Source organism: Populus trichocarpa, chromosome 8 (genome assembly GCF_000002775.5).
Source record: "Populus trichocarpa isolate Nisqually-1 chromosome 8, P.trichocarpa_v4.1, whole genome shotgun sequence".
Taxonomy (NCBI): Eukaryota; Viridiplantae; Streptophyta; class Magnoliopsida; order Malpighiales; family Salicaceae; genus Populus; species Populus trichocarpa.
The window spans coordinates 11,619,903-11,637,399 of NC_037292.2; the positions used below are offsets into that span (position 1 = coordinate 11,619,903).

Genomic DNA, 17,497 nt, shown 5'->3' on the forward strand with positions numbered 1-17,497 from the left:
ATGCCAGTTTTCTTAGAAGACCCTCGTGATTGTTTTCTATGGCAAGACCCTGATGATTGTCGGAACAAAAATGATAGAAGTGATATTTGTTGCCATGTCCCCTCTGAAAATGACCTGGGCTTTTTATAATGTTTAAATCCCATCTTACATTCCTTTGCAAGGCAGCTCTATACTAACTGCAAGATTTTGGTGCGTGCACTTCCATTTGGGCGGTGAAGAACATCTGATGGAAATGAATTTATGTTTTTCTGTGTTTGCTGCCGAGCTTCTTAAGAGTATAACGCTATTCTTTATTAGGGGGGTTGTGCTGGCAATTCTGAAGGGCCATCCTCGAAGATTCTGGTGGCTGCCGAGGATGATGCAAAACACCAGGCCATCCTCGGAAAAAGAATTGTGAAGGAAAGAAAAGGGTGCGAGGGAGCTGTGGCAGGAGAAACCATCATAACTTTGGATGCTGTGAAAAGAAAGGTGGGAAAGCATTCTACATCATTACGTTATTTTATATTTTTTACATTATTTTATATTTACACATTGTCTAGAGGGGTATGAAAAGGGTCGAAGAAAGCACTTAGTTTTTTTCATAAATTGTTCTTATTCCTTTGCGCAATTAAAAGTAACATACGGTAACGTGAAGCTAGCAACAGGTACCATCCGTTTAACCTATTTCCTTCTGTTCTGTGAAACGACACTAACTACTTTGGAGATCGACACCAAGTAGTAAAATGATTTATAATATAGTTCAATTTGTTTTCTAAAATGCTTCTTGAAGTGATTTTTGTCTGGGAAAATGTAGTATTTTTTTAGATATTTTTTAATAATTTTAATGCACCAAAATTAAAAAAAAATAAAGAATATTATTTTAATATATTTTACATTAAAAATCACTCTATAAAAACATCCGCACGTTATAAATCCACATGAAGTGCCTTATGTGGGATGACTCGACGACTGGAATGGTGCGTAGAAAGAGGGCAAAATGGGTTCAAATCTGGACCACGTGTATGCTCGGGTCAATTCACTTACCAGCAAGTGGTTTCTTGGTAAACCAATGAAAGCTACGCCGCCTATCTTCAAATGCATGCATCCGTTGACAGAGCAGGTGACTTTGGATTTCCAGTTTAGGTAATTTTTGTTTTTATATTTTAAAAATATTTTTGAAAAAAATTAAATATTTTTTATTTTTTTATTTTAAATTAATATTTTTTAATATCAAAAATAATTTTTAAAAATAAAAAAATATTATTTTGATTCATTTCTAAGTAAAAAATACTTTGAAAAGTAAACACAATCATATTCTGAAACAGAATCTTAGTTTATGTATTTGCCGCAGCCAACAATATTTTACAAAGTTTTAGCTTTATTTTTTCTTGTATCTTTAAATTAATTTAATATACTGATATCAAAAATAAATAAAAAAATAAAAAAATTATTTTAATACATTTAAAAAAATACTTTTAAAACCAATTTTTATTACTATTTCAGTCTTTATTTACGAGTAGACGTTATGGAGAAGCTCATTATCGACATCATTATTAATTATTATTTTTTTTATTGAGAAGAGTTTTCAGTTTTGCATGCCTCTTGCGTACTGTTTACTCGAAAAAAATTAGGATGGCAGTGAAGAGGGTAAACACCAGCATCCTGTTTTGATTTTAAAACAAAGCAATCTGCTTGCTTTTAAAGCAAAATTAGAGCTAACAAAATACTTGAAAAAAGACTGGTAAAAATATATATGTTTTTAATAAACAAAAAATAAAATAATTAATTATTAAACACTGTCTCACCTTATTCTTAAGATTTTATTTGGCATTTTAGTTCAACCATAAAATTTATTTAAAATAAAATAATTAATTATTAAACAGTGTTTTCAACTAATATTTATTTTTTAATTTTAAATTAATATTTTTGAGATTGCATGAAGAAAGGGAGAAGGAAAATGGCAGAGAAAAACCTTCACTCTCAATTATTTTATTTTGCTGGTAAAGAAAGCAAGGAACCGTTTTCTTTTCCATTGGTAGGCTTTGAACAAGAAAATGGCCCTCCTTCAAAAATAATCCCATTATCCTCTTCACTACAAAACAAAACTAAAAAAATAAATAAAGTAGGTAGAGATTGGTACTCCCACTTCTGCGAGGTAACAGCAACTATAAAAAGGGAAAAACGCAAATAATCAAATATATACACACAGCATCCACTTTTTCTCGGATCACTTTTTTGGTAAGTATTATTTTCTTCACAGAATCTCCAAATTTTCTCGAGAAAACACAATCCTTGTCTTAGCCAGATCTTTAAAATTCCCCAAATTCTTGCCGCACATATCGTTGCCACCCCATACTCTTTCTCTCTCTCTCCCCCCTACTTTATTATTGTTGTTGTTGTTGTTGTTATTCTTTCTCTTCAAAGTCTATTTTTTTTCCCGTTAATTATTTCAAAAACTTTACCTTCTTCTCTCTCTCTACTTCCTTTCTCTTCACTTTCTCAAGATAACGCAGTTTCGTGATTTGCAAACCCTAGTTTCCCTTCGCTGATTAATGGGGTTTTCTTAGATTTTTAAGTAACATCTTAGTTTGCTCGGTTGCTAAGCAGATTGGGTTACAAAAGATATCTTTTCTTTTATTTTGCTTTTCAATTTTGAGGCATTTACTGAATCATTTAGAGTGGTCTTTGAGTGTTCTGGGTTTTTTTTTTGTTTTGACAAGGAAGAGTCTTAGGTCACTTTAGTTGGTGAATTTTGACTGCGAACTTGAAAGAAAAAGGGGGGGTCTTTTTTTTCTTTCCTTTATTCGTTTGGTGGGTTATAATATTTGATTGAGATTGTTAGATCATGGATCATGTGATTGGTGGCAAGTTTAAGCTTGGGCGGAAGATCGGTAGTGGGTCCTTTGGTGAACTTTATTTAGGTATGCAATTTTTAGGGTTTATTTAGTAACATTCAAAGTGTTTTGATCACTCTTTCCTTTTGTGTCTTTAGATGGGTTTTTGATTTTTTTTGTTGTTCTTTATTTGTTTGCAGGTATTAATGTACAGAGTGGAGAGGAAGTGGCTGTTAAGTTGGTAGGTTTTACATCTTTAGCAATTATCTGCAATTCTTTCTTATAGATTGTTATTTCTTCATTCGTGCATTCCTGGATAGTAGTTAACTGTCATGTTTTGATATACTAGATGGCTGATGATCGTGTTTGTTTCCATCTGTTTGAAGTAGCAATTTATAGTTGATGATAGGGAATTTGCTTCTTCTTCTTTTTTTCTCCAAATGCTTTTTTGGTTTTGAGAAATTTAGATAGTTAGTTACTTAAGATGGATTGTGAATTTGGTTATCCAAGTGGAGGACTTCTTCTTGGTGTCTTAGTAGCTAGTTAATGTTTTCCTCAATCAATTCATTATATTTATGTTACCAAATGATTCTCTCAGTGGCAATGCTAAATGCTCCCCTCTACTATGTTCTTAAAACAAAAGGATCCCTGAATAAAAAGTCGTTAAGTTTTCTGTTTTTGGCTGGTGATTCCTTGTACCCTGGTCCTACTAGCTTTTGACCGAGGTCTATTTGCATTGGTTGGAAACATCAAATATTGTATTTTAGATATTGGAAGCTTCTAATTAGCGACGCTTTTGGTCATTTTGTGTATATGTAGAAGAGTAATTCTATTCATTTGATTATGTACTGATACTGTGAGCAAAAGATATTGTAAAAAGTTTCCAGTTTGCAGTCGGTGTGTTCTTGAGCGTTGCACTTTCCATGTTATACCATGTTGAGGGAAAAAGCCTGCTGTTGAATTAAGCCTGCTCTAAGGTTGTTTTGACTGGATGTTTTAATATGAAATTCTGACCTTTTCTGTTCATTTAAATCTGAGGATGTAATCTAGTAGATTCATGTATTATGTCCTTTTTTATATATATGTTATAATATAGTGCAATTTGCACTTTTGATTTTGTAGCTGATACATATTCTTATGATATTCCCAGGAATCTGTGAAAACCAAGCACCCCCAGCTTCATTATGAATCAAAACTATACATGCTACTTCAAGGAGGAAGTAAGTTTCTTTCTTTTTTCCTTTTTTTTTCCTTATTGTTAGCTGATATGTTTTTTTCTTCGCTTGAGCAAAAGTCAATTTATTTATTTATTTATTTTCTTCATCCTTGTGAAGCGGGTATTCCTCATCTCAAATGGTTTGGTGTTGAGGTTGATTACAATGCCATGGTTATTGACCTTCTTGGACCAAGTCTTGAAGACTTGTTTAATTATTGCAATCGGAAGTTATCTTTGAAAACAGTGTTGATGCTTGCAGATCAATTAGTAAGTATGCCCATTTTTAAGAAAGGCATGCCTTTTATATTAGGATATCAACTGTTAAGAACACATGCTTTTTTAGCAGCTGCTATACTCAGTGTTCTTTCGCATTCCTTAATGTAGATAAATAGAGTTGAATATATGCACTCACGGGGTTTTCTTCACCGTGACATCAAGCCTGACAACTTTTTGATGGGTTTAGGGCGCAAAGCAAATCAGGTATGTTCCTTTTTCCTTTTTATGTTCAATTTAAATAGAATTGTTAGATATTGCAAAGGTGTGAGCTTACTAGTTCATAGTCGAGGGGACAATGTAAATATGTCAATGGGAAAAACTTCTTTGCAATTTAGAGGTTTTAGATTTGAAGTTCATTGGCAATAGGAAAAAAATGAGGCCTTCGCCATTTGAGCAGCACTTGTCAGTTTTCAATCCTCAAATGGGGTTGACTTGCTAAGTCAGTATTCAATATTGCACTCTGTTACTGAATGTCTTAGCGGTGTCAAAATCTATCTTATATCTGATATGCATATGCAGTTTTGTTTTATTACTTAACATATATCTTAGGATGCCCTAATAGTTATCGCGGATTGTTTTCTTGCTACACCTTCTCTGAAACACAGGTCTACATTATTGACTATGGCCTTGCAAAAAAGTACAGAGATCTGCAAACACACAAGCATATACCATATAGGTAAAGTGTTGTTTTTCTTATGTTTCTGGATCCTGTATCAATACCATTTTTGAAACCCTGGTTTGATGATGAAATTTATTCCCCCTCCAAGCTCTTAGATCTTGCCCTTTGTTCATTGATAGCCAGTTGGAGCAAAAATGAAGTATATTATGTTTTAATGTGCGTGCTCATGGTTTTGTTATAATGCAGTATTCAGGAGTACCAAGGACATGCTTACCTAGGATAGAGTCCTAATAATTTGTGAGGATTCATTCTTTTGTGTCTGGGACCTAGCCATGTTATAGTCTATTTCGAAAAGTAAAAGGAAAGAAAATGGCCAGGAAAGAGTTGGCAATTTGTTGTTTTCTCCCCAGAAGAAAATGGAGGTCTTGGAACTGAGACTTTGAATTGAGAGCAGGATCAAACATGAATAGTTTACTGTGTTTCTTATCAGCTCAAGCATACTTTTGTATATCAGATGTTTTATTATATTTCAAATAAAAAAAAGGTCTGTTAGGAAGGAGCTTGCAATTTATTGTTTTTGTCCGAGAAGAAAATGGAGATCTTGGAACAGAGATTTTAAATGTTCAATGAATCTTAAGAGCAGAATCACACATGAATAGTTTACTGTGTTTCTCATGGAGTACCTGTGAATCTAATCAGTTCATGTGTACTTTGTTTGATCAGTTGTTGTTGAGTTTGACAAGTACGATCATAAAATTCCAGCTACTTTTAATCATAGAGTACTTGTGAATGGAAGCCTGACAAGTTTGGTAAATAAACAATGCAATAAAAAAAAAAACTGGTTTCGTGAGTTGAATCTAGAATTAATGTTGCTGGCAAGAGCCTAGTTGTCCATGCATATTCAGCTTGCTTCTATTATCTAGGCATAAAGCTGCAATTCAGGGAAATCTTCTGCTTGGTATGTTTCCCTTCAAAAAAGGGCAGTGCTAAGAATGCTGCTGTTGGTAATGCTGCTTACTTTTGCAGAGTTGCTTGGGCAACTATCTCTTGCTATTGTTTTTATGTCTTTAAGCCTGTTTTCCTGGGAGCATTCAATGCCACCATGTATCATGTTTTTATCTGTACATGTTATCGTGCATTTTGTTCGCACATCTTTCTCTGATATACTGATGTAATGATGAATTCTCACCTCCTCCCCTTTTCAAGCCTCTTTCCATTGTCTATCATGATATATGTAATAAGTTTTTGTTACAGGGAAAACAAGAATCTCACAGGCACGGCTCGCTATGCTAGTGTTAATACTCATCTTGGAGTTGGTGAGTGAACTGATTGTAACTGTAAGATGACTATTGGATGTTGCTAGCACATTTTCAAATCTTTATATTTGATCTTATTATTATGCCATTCTTACTTGCAGAGCAAAGCAGAAGAGATGATCTGGAATCCCTTGGTTATGTGCTTATGTATTTTTTGAGGGGAAGGTTAAGAACTTACTCGACTTGCTTTACCCTCCTATTTGTAAATCTTAATATGTGTTTGATCCTTTTTCTTTTGGTGATTTCTCTAGTTCAGCCTTCCATGGCAGGGCATGAAAGCTGGTAATAAAAAGCAGAAATATGACAAGATCAGTGAAAAGAAGATGCTTGTTCCTATAGAGGTACAATCATTTGCTTTTGCAAGCTGCTTGCTCCAAGCACATGTTTTTCATGGTGTAGCATATGATACACAGCCACAATGGGGAGAATTACTGGTGTACAAGGATACCAGTTTGGTGTTTAAACAATTAGTTTGCCTTAATAAATGTTTTAAATGATTATCATGCTGGTGGAATATGAAGTATAATGGTTACTTTGCAGGTCCTTTGCAAGAACTATCCTTCAGAATTTACATCTTACTTTCATTATTGCCGTTCACTGCGGTTTGAAGACAAACCTGATTATTCATACCTGAAGAGACTTTTCCGCGACTTGTTTATTCGAGAAGGTTTGTTCATGCTCCAGAATCTTTGATGCTTTTAATTACTATTCAATTGTTATTTTTATTTTAAATATGTTGCTGGGGTTCTAAATTCAATTGTTAGTTTAGGGTCCTGCCAAATTTTAGAACCTAATATAGGTTTCTAAACTGTTGCAGGGTATCAGTTTGATTATGTTTTTGACTGGACCATATTGAAGTACCCGCAGATTGGTTCAAGTTCTAGATCACGAGTTAGTATACCTTAATTTTTTTGTGACTGATTTCAGTAGGAAAAATATTTTTAACAAGTCTCTCTCCAATTATTCTTGATTCCGTGTCTTCTTTTAACAGCCAAGTGGCAAACCAGCTGTATACCCAGGGCCATCTGCTGAAAGAGTGGAACGGCCATCAGGTCTGTTCTGATTTTTAGTTAACAAACAATTTTTTTCTTTAATATTTTGATCAAGTGAACTGCCGATGAATGCCTGGACATGATATCTGAAGTGTTGATGGGTAATTCATTTGTTGCTTGTTTTGCTATTCCCTAGTATAGATTAATATTTAGCATGACATTCATGGTACTATTTTGTTGCCCCCTCACCTTTGACAAAAAGAGATTCCTGGGCTACTTTCTCGTGTTTGAGACAATTTTATTTTTATCCAGTAGGCCAGGAAGTCCGAGACAGATTCTCTGGTGGAGTTGAGGCATTTGCTCGAAGGAATAGCTCTGGACATGCTTTGCACAGCGATCAGTCCAGGCACAGGTCCTCAGATGATGCGCCATCATCCAAGGATGTGGTGAGTATTGCAAGAGAAATTATGTACCTTTTAATTTTGGTGGAGTTGGTCGCCCTTTTGCCCTGGATTTTAGCTTCACTTCTCAACTGCCTGCTACTTTTCTTCTATCCCCATCCTTTCTACAGCATCCCGATTCAGAAAGGCCCCGTTCGTCATCTCGAAATGGAAGCACTTCAAAGAGGGCGGTCATGTCAAGCAGCCGGCCAAGCTCTTCTGGCGAGCCTAGTGAGAATCGGTCAAGCCGGCTGGTCTCAAGCAGTGGTCGCCTGTCAACAACCCAAAGGGTTCAACCTGGGTTTGAGTCAAAATCATCTTCTTTTACTCGTGCTTCAGCCACAAGTGGTGGTCGTGTCAATACACTTAGGAGCTTTGAACTCCTGTCTATTGGCACAGGAAAGAGGAAATAAGCACTGGACCTGTCTGGTACGAAGATTTACTTGTGCAAGGGGTCAAAATTCCCTTGTGTATTTCTATCAGTGTTGGGACTACAATGGTGTGTCGCCAGTTACTGTATATTCATACCCACCATTAGGTTTCCATCACAGCAAAAGATCAGGGAATCCTCTCCTTGGAAGACTGGGACTCGTCTTGTATCCATCTCTCAGAGAATTGGCAATACAAAGGCAAGCGGACTCAATTCTTAAAAGAGAAGAATCATTTCAGGGTAGGAATTGTTCATATATTTGAGATGCTTTTAGCTCTAATAAATACTTAAATTTTTCTGGGAAAAAAAATTACAACTTCCGCTAAGAGACCGGTATGAACTCCGGCCATCCTCTCTACTACTATATACATAATCTTAGCTGTGGTTCAGGCAGAGGTCGATTCAACAATGGAGCGAAAAATGCAATAAAATGGAATTGAATTCTTTTTTAGTTTCTGATGCTGAACTCATTTAAACTTTTCTGTTCAAAATAAAGTAACAATAATAAATAAATAAATATTGTAATTTTATAACTAAACAAAATGCTGGGCATTTAATGTGTTTAGAAGTGTAGTTTTTAAAAATGTAGTTGTGGTTGTTTTTTAAAATGTTTTTCATTCAGAAAAGCATGTTAATAATATTTTTTTATTATTTAAAAATTATTTTTGAGATTATTATCAAAATAATTTGAAAATATTAAAAATATATTAATTTAAAATAAAAAAAAATAATTTTTTCAAACAGCTAAACATCCTTTTGAGTTGTTGTCATGTTCGTCGCATTCCCTTTGGGGTTCAAAATGAAGGGATTTAATTCAAGTACATTTGGAAAATGGCAAAAATATGATTTATTTAATACTAGTTTTTCTAGCATGACGTCGTTATCCACCTAACATGAACCTCATCTTTTCCACTATAGAGGAGTCTACTAGCAAATTATAAATACCAAGTTTTTTCTTTTTTTAACCAGAGTTATATTCTTATATTTTTAATTATTTAATATTCTTATCCAATTATTTGCATAAAAAATAAAAAAAATAAACGACAATTATTTGCTAAAAAATAACTTTTTCGGGGATTTATTTAATATTCTTATATTTTTTTAATTTAAACAACCTTTTTTCAATCATAAAAAATAAACGAACTGAAAGTAGCCTATAAAAATTAATAAGAACTCAATTTGGTGGATTTTGATGACGTTGAATAATTTCTGGATTTTAATATTTTATGCTTTTTTAATGTCTTATTGTTAAGTTTTTTTTATAATTAATAAATAATAGTTAGTTTGTGTGTGTTATTATGAACCCTTTTTTTATCATTTTAAATTGCTCTTTTTTGATCATATATTGTGACATAAATATAAATGAAAATTACATACATAAACGAAAATCTTATTAGTTTTTCCCTGAAAGGGTAAGACAATAACTCTATAAATAACTAACTAAGGTTCAATTTATTAATTCGATGAGTTTCGATGTAATTTAATTATTTTTTTATTTCAATACTGTGTTTCTTAGAATTTTGATGGTCAAAATAAGTTACATTATATAGTTTAAAAATAATTTCAACAGGTTATTCTATCTTATTTATAGTTTATGTCGTGCATAAATAAGAAAAAAAAGGTTAAAATATATTTTCGGATTCATTCTAAACCTAGTCTATTAGTTATGAATAAATAATTTTCATTTCGATATTTGTAATTGGTTTTTTCTTAATTAGAGGTAGAATTGAATTTACTTATTAATTAGTACTGATAGTAGGTATTGCCTTCAAGGTAAAATAGTTCATGAAAAGTTTTTCAGTTGTTCTGGATTAATGGTGTTTATCTAAAAGAGTGAAAAAAAAAAAGAATTGAATATATAATATTGAATTAAGGGTATATAATATATAGTTAATCAGAAGTTTCTTAAGAGAGTTCATATTTTCATATGTAGTTATGGATTTTTCTATTTTCTTTTCATTCTAGATCCTATTTTTATTTTCACACGGTTTATTAAGTTTAATTTGAAGCATGATGCCTTACCATATTATAACGATATAATCTATAAAAAAATCTTATATATATATAAACGTGACCTTAATCCTCTGCAAAATAAGTTTTTTAAGTTTTTTCAAACAACTGTATTTATTTTATCTACTAATTAATTGAATTTATTTTAACCAAATAAATATATTTAATCTAATCTGAAAATATTTTTTTATTGGACACAATATTAATTACGATCGAGGGGATCCCTTGTAATTAATATTGTGTCCAAACATTAAGAAAATGAAAAAAAAAAGGGGTGAAATCTGGATAGAAATATTGTATTGGCACTCGTGAAAAGGATGGTATTGAAATGTAAAAAAATCAAAATCTATGAATTTGATTGATATACTAATCAAACAGAGCGATTTTCCTGATTGGAATCTAATTTAATGGCAAGCCATAATTTATTATCGCCCGCCTCGAGTAGATTATATATAAAATTAAGATGATCTGCATGAAGTCCCTGCCAGAACTGGTATTAATGAAATAAGTTTACAAGATCTAATTAACTGTGCTTACTAAATTAATTGCTCTGTCTGCTAATTAATGCAATCAATAATTGTAAGCATTATCTGGAGTGAATAAATGACCAAAAAAAAAAAAAACACGAAGTGGCATAATTTATTTGCTTAATTATATGTACATATAATTTATTCCTAGTTAACAGCTTTAATTATATATATATATATACGTTCTTACAGAGCCAAGAATTCCTAAGATCACCCTTCTATTATAAATCCCATGCTAATTAATTATAAAATCAATGTTTTGATTTCATTCTTGAAAGGATATATATCTTATGAGTAGATTCTCTAGGCATTATTTATTTTCAAAAAATAAAATAAAAATGACGGTGACAATTAAAGAAAAAATGGAAACTTCATGAAATCTTGATAATCTTTTTTGTTTAAAATAAAAGAAAATAAATAATTTACCAAACATAGTAAATAATAATAATTCCTTTAAAGACACAATAGTGAAAACAATGAACTCTCGAGCCTTTTCATATTATGAACAGAACGATATTCCCTTGTGTTTTATAGAAGATCTTCAACAAAATAAGGCAAATATAATACATATTCTGATTTATAAATTCTCTTTAATGCTCTGGATTGTGATCCCTTTTTAGCTTTTGCACGTAGATTTCTTCAATAAAATCACAATCCTCCCTCCTCCCTTGTATTTTATGATGTCGAAAATGTTAATTAGCATCAATTTACTCAAAATCTATGCTACATAGCTTTTGCAGATACAAAAACACATTAATGGCATAACTGCTCATCGTATTACCATAAATGTACCGAAACAAATTCCCTATAAATACATGCATTAATCCTAGGATCCAAGATATACTTGTACTGAATTCTCTCTCTCCCCTTTGCAAAGTCTCTTCACAGCATCAAGTCTTTTCACTGTCATAGTCGAGAACATGGCTGGATTTGGTTGGAGCTTAAGGCATGGCAACACACTTGGTTCTAAAAGGCCGTTGCTTCCTTCACAAATCGCTTGTCGAATATGTGACCATGTGTTTACGAGTGTACAAGCTCTCATAGACCATATTGAATCTCACATGGTAGAGGATGTCGAGACTGCGAGATGGAAAAATGGTCTCAGCTTTTCCTCCTCCCGTGCAGATCCTCTTGCCAATCCTTTCAGTTTTGGTCCTTCTACTCCTTCTCGTTCGCCACAAACTGGTTTCCTTGGCCACAGTCGCTATAATTTTCTTTCTTCGACAGAGAGAAACCCTGCCTTCAGTCCCAGCACCCCACAAAATATTGCTTCGGCACAACCAATTATTAGAGCTCCACAATCACAACGTTCATCGTTGGCTAGGAACAAGTACACAGTTGGCCGGTCACAACATGTTCCCTTTGCCTTGCCAACACAGCCCAAGCTGGTGATGGAAGAGCCTCACAGTATTGATCGCACCAGGCCGTTTCTTCGACAATTGGAGAGACCGTTCTCCTCCGGAGGTAACCATGGGAAGAGATCATATGCGGAGACGCTGGATTTGACTTTGAAGCTGTAGAGCTTGAAGACGGAGGATCGATACAAGGGTTTTATGCCAAAACCCTAATGATCAAGTTTGTAGGGACATGCATGTTATTTTATGTAATTTTATTTAAAATAAAAAATAAAACACTTAATCCTCCATCGGGTGATTAATTATACCATGTTTTGTTTTTTTGTTTCGTTTTAATCAATTAATTATTTTGTTAATTTCTGTCATTATGTAGAGGAGAAATTACTCCACTCCTTGTTCTCCATGCGCTTATTGGTCATCGATGCGATGAAGTATACTCTAAAATTAAATAATTTTATAAGCTCAATGTAACTTAATTATGGACAAAAAACATTTTTAAACATGTCTGATTTTTTAAGGAGAAGGTCAGGAATTAATGTAATGATTATTGTTGAGATTTTTGTAATATATATTAGGCCAGATATGCATTAATTATTTGTAAATTTAAATCTTCCAAGGTTATTTACGTCTTTTTAGAAATTAGCAACATTTCATCTCAAGAAACACATCTTTCTCCGGTTTGTAAATGAAATCACTTAAATGAATCATATTTTGTTATGATCAAACACCTAATCTATGCTTTCAATCGCTTTGCTCTAAAGAAAAACACAACTATATACTCGAGATGTGATTGGTCAAATATATACACTCAAAAAATTATAATATAAGTCAAACATACTCTCAAACAAATAAACTCATAATTAAAAGTCAACTTTGATTTAACCAAAGATTCATTGATTAAAAATAACTAGATTATTAATTATATTTATATTTGATGCCATTACCGGACATCAGTTAGTGGCGTGACTAGATTATCTGTGTGATCCAGTCCTAGATTTATTTTATTATTATTATTATTATTATTATTATTATAAGAGGTGAAATTCAAATAAAGATTTAACACTTCACTAGACTCTTAGCCAGCCACTAAACTACAAACCCATTGGTGACGTGGAGAATTTTTCTGCTTCAGAATGGATACAAGACGTTAAAATTTTGTAGCGGCGATGAAGAGTGACGAAGGCTTTATTTTCTTTCTCGGGCTCTAACCCCATGTTATTGGTTAGCAAGCCCGATCCATGCCATCGTGCCCCATTGACAACCTTTTTTTTTTTTTTTTCAACTTAAATTTCAATGGGACAGCTCAGTCTTCAATATTCTCCCACCTTTTTTTTGTTTGTTTTTTTTTTTAATGAAAATCAACATCAGAAAAAATTCGGAGAATCCAGTATTTTTTAAGATTAAATAAATATCAATTGAGGAGCAAAATCATTATCTGTATTTTTTTTATTTTTAGTATGGCCATATGAAATATCTTTTATTTTACTAATGTGGGTGTTCGGATCAGCTTGAGTATACCTCGACTAATATCACAAGTCCTGAAGCTAACAATCATGTAAGTCTTTAGTGATCATAAGGTTTGTGAAACTCGAATTAGTAACATTTGTGAAGCAAATTTAAGGTCTAATCAGTTAAGTTACACCTCTCAAGATAATATAATATATCTTGTTGGTGTTTGTTGTAGCGTCGACATTATTATTAGAAGTAGAGATGGCTATTTTTTTAATTTTTAAAATTAACAACTTCACACTCTTAAATTTCTTATATTATGTAAGCAGCACAGCATAACATATGATTACACCTTAAATGTTATCCAACCAGGGACAGGGTCATCTTTTATTTCACTTATATTGTCTTTCTTCTAGAAAAAAACGGTGTGGAGTTTGGACAAAAGACAGGTGAAAGAGGCCAACTGATGGAGGGCTTTTAGATGTATCTAGTTCGGGGAGGACCGTTCAAATTGTGGGTGATGAGCTGTCAAACATAAAGCATGAATGAGAATGCTCTACGATCACTAAGTTCATGAGAGAACATGAATATAAAACTACATAATATTTGCTAAATTGAGGTCACCAAGTTCATGAGAAACATAAGGAGAAACTACCCCACCATGTCCTAAAAAATAGAGATGATATCTTTGCTTTCTAACTTCCATAATATTATTTAAAACTTTTACAACGTAGTATACAAGTTTTGTGCATGGCACTATTTTCTTTATTGAGGTAATAATAAAGTTGAGAATTTTTATGTATATTTTGTTCACTATTCTATTTTATTATTTATATTAATTTCGCTTGCTTACAACAAGTTAAAATGTGAAAAAAATTTAGGTGAGCGAGATACATGTGCGTACATAAACATATAAGGTGAGTAGATACTTAGTCTACTGTCATATAGTACTGAAATGTTAAGCGAAAAATTTGTCCATGTGACACCAACCATGTATTTCCAAATTTAATAGTAAAGACCTTTTTTGTTATTAACGTGGGTGTCCGAGCCAGCTTGTGCACATCTCAACTCATCTCACGAGCTCTGAAGTTAATGACCATGTAAGTCTCCAGTGGCCCTGATGTTTGTGAGACTCGAACTGGTGATTTTTAGGGAGCAAACTTAGGATCTAACCAATTAAATTATACCCCTCAGGATTATAAAACCTTTTCAATTATACAGGACTTTGCTTCGAAACAACGGAATAAGCTAATGCTTATATACTCAAGTTCGGGATGTGGCTGGGAAAGTACATGGGTTATGAGATTATTGGGTAAACTTGCGAGTCATTGAAGTCAATCTAGATTGGTAATTTTTTATATACATATAAAATAATATAATTTATTTAAAAAGAAAATAGTTTTGACTTGATTGAATTTGAATCAAGTTTAGTCATATAAATAGATTGCAAGTCAATGCATTAAGTCATTTAGATTTGGCCAAATCAATATCAAAATTAATTTAAATTAAAACATGAATATAATCATGTTCTGGGTCATTGATTTACCTAGTAAAGCCACTAGTTTAGGGTTACTAGAGTAGTAGAAAAATAAAATCCAACACAATCCCGTGCAATTAATCTCCAGGTTTGCTGCCAATCCAGGAAGATAAATAAATAAAAAGTTTAAAAATGTAGGGTTGGGTTGGTGGGATAAGTTGTACCAATTCATGGACCTTCGACATCAAGAGTTTTATATCCCAGGCTGTTATAATCAAAGAGTTAGGAGAGAAATTGAAGAAGGTTAGAAAAGAGAAGAGACCAATCAGTGCAGGACAACTATACATATAGTAAGATTGTCAGCTTTGAATTCCACTGTTGACTTAATTTATACTTGCCTTTGGGTATTTTTTTTTTTTTAAGAAAGCTTATAAATTATATAATATATTTAAGTATAAAAAATATCTTTTAATTCATATTTTTTACAGGTCTAAATTGGAAAATTAATAATTCTCTAGCTTTTTTTAGTACCAACCAGATTTTCTTATTTCACTATTATTTTGGTAGATCGATCCAATTAACGAATAAGGAAACAAGATAGACAAAATAAAGCCCCAAAACAACAATATTCAACTCGTTACTTTTATTGCATTATTAATTCTTACCTAACATATGCACTTCCTACATTGAACATGTCCAATCTAGTGTTAATAATTCAATTAAGTTGCCAGCTTGTATCCTAATTTTAAAACTCGGCCATGCGGGTTGGTTCGGAACCCAACTGATCCGGGGCTATAACCGGGCCGGGTTGAAAAAAAAATAAGGGAAGAAGAAACCCGGTATGACCCGGCAATACCTGATCAAAAACCCGGTTGCAACCCGTTGAGTTTTTTTTTTTACTAAAACGACATCGTTTTAATTTTTTTAAAAAAAATTAACTCAGGCGACCCGATTAAAATCCAGAACCCGGACCTTGGACCGAGTCGGGTCTAAAAACTATGACTTGTACAATTATTATTTTTTCCATTTAGTTAAGCATGGGATGGAAGTGCGGCAGTAGTGAAAGACTCCTTAACAGACCTCAGGGAGGTTAAGCTAAGTCCATCGTCCTAATCACATATGGGTTAAGCTTGCAGCAGGCTTCATGATTCGAGGATGTTTGGGAATGTGATTGTGGTTGCTTTTCACTCAGAAAAGTATGCTAATAATATTTTTTTATTTTTTAAAAATTATTTTTGAGATCAGAATATTAAAATGATTTGAAAACATAAAAAATATATCACTTTAAAACAAAAAAAAATTTCAAATTTTTTTAGAAATGCTTTTACAAAACACTCCCAAACAGCCTCTTGTGCAATGTGGATGCAAGTATTTTAGCTCAAGGAATGCAATGGAGGCTGGCTTTGTCATGCTAAATAACGAATATTCATGTTGTAGATAATTAACAAAGAATTAAGAGACGATGGAAAAGCTAAGTAGTTAAGCGCTCAATTGTGGGTTCGGTCGATTTTTTTTAAAATTAACAAAGAATATTCATAATGTTGTAGATAATTATTTGTTATTTTTATTAAAGTTTTTTTTGTGTTTTAAAAGCGTTCTAGAAAAAAATTAAATTTCTTTTATTTTTTTGCTTCAAATTAATATTTTTTTGGTGTTTTTAGATCATTTTGATGCGCTGATATCAAAAATAATTTTTTAAAAATAAAAAAAATAGTATTTTAATATATTTTTAAGTGAAAAACACTTTGAAAAGCAACCGCAACCATACTCTCAAACACGCTTTAAAATTGGCTCAATATGTTAAAATTTAAAATCTTATGATCCGACTCTTTATCTAATTTGAGTTTAAAATTAAACCGTGTAAGAGTTGTTATGACGTGACTCAATTAACTTGGTCATTTTAGATGTATCCTAGCTGACCGATAAAAAAAACTTGAGGACAAAATTACAAAAAAAAAAAGAAATTGATATTAAAAACTTCGTGCCAAACTTTTTACCTATCTTGAATTTAAAATTAAACTATATGAGAGTTGTTCTAACATAACCCAGTTGATATGGCTGGTCAGCTTAAAAAAAAAATTAAAGGAAAATATTGAGAAAAAATGGGAGGAAATGGAAAAAAAATAGGAGGGGTTACATTGAAAAAAATAAAAGAAAAGGAGGGGAGCTTAAATGCTAACATGAGTAATTATTCTCCATAATGATGCTCCATAATGCTAATATGAACAATGATGCTCCATAAGGACACATAGAAGAAATTTCAGGCTTGTTCTAAAAAATTGTGCAAAGGAAAATACAATAATTTATAGGAAAAATGTTTGTTCTTACCGAAATTCCCTGAAAACTTTGAATTCAATTAATTGTGATGGTTGAAGTTTCAATCCCACCCACGATATATGACGAGACAGTAGAAGGACAGAGACAATAGAAGGGTTTTTTTTATATATATAGATATAAAAGATAGAGTTTATGTTATTACTTGTATTTTTTTAGTATTGTTTTAATATCAAATCTAAGAAAAATTAGCAAATCAGAGGGACTCATTTCTAATTTGTTTTTATTTATTTTTTAACAATT

The 17,497-nt window shown here is 32.3% G+C and overlaps 1 protein-coding gene across 3 annotated transcripts; it reads left to right on the forward strand.

The window, feature by feature from the left end:
- The first annotated feature begins 2,153 nt into the window (after nt 1–2,153).
- LOC7467543 (casein kinase 1-like protein 10) lies at nt 2,154–8,553 on the forward strand. 3 transcript variants are annotated; one of them, XM_024607351.2, is made up of 15 exons: nt 2,154–2,217; nt 2,822–2,900; nt 3,014–3,054; nt 3,964–4,033; nt 4,148–4,296; nt 4,414–4,509; nt 4,911–4,981; nt 6,179–6,240; nt 6,342–6,405; nt 6,497–6,581; nt 6,781–6,907; nt 7,058–7,131; nt 7,232–7,292; nt 7,545–7,678; nt 7,804–8,553. In XM_024607351.2, the coding sequence occupies exons 2-15, from the start codon at nt 2,825–2,827 to the stop codon at nt 8,083–8,085; spliced, it is 1,392 nt and encodes a 463-aa protein (XP_024463119.1). In that variant the 5' UTR covers nt 2,154–2,217; nt 2,822–2,824; the 3' UTR covers nt 8,086–8,553. The 3 variants fall into 3 exon arrangements, with proteins under 3 accessions (XP_024463119.1, XP_002311677.1, XP_024463120.1); XM_002311641.4 differs by having other exon boundaries at nt 2,204–2,900; XM_024607352.2 differs by lacking the exon at nt 2,154–2,217 and having other exon boundaries at nt 2,224–2,900; nt 7,548–7,678.
- Nucleotides 8,554–17,497: the final 8,944 nt, after the last annotated feature.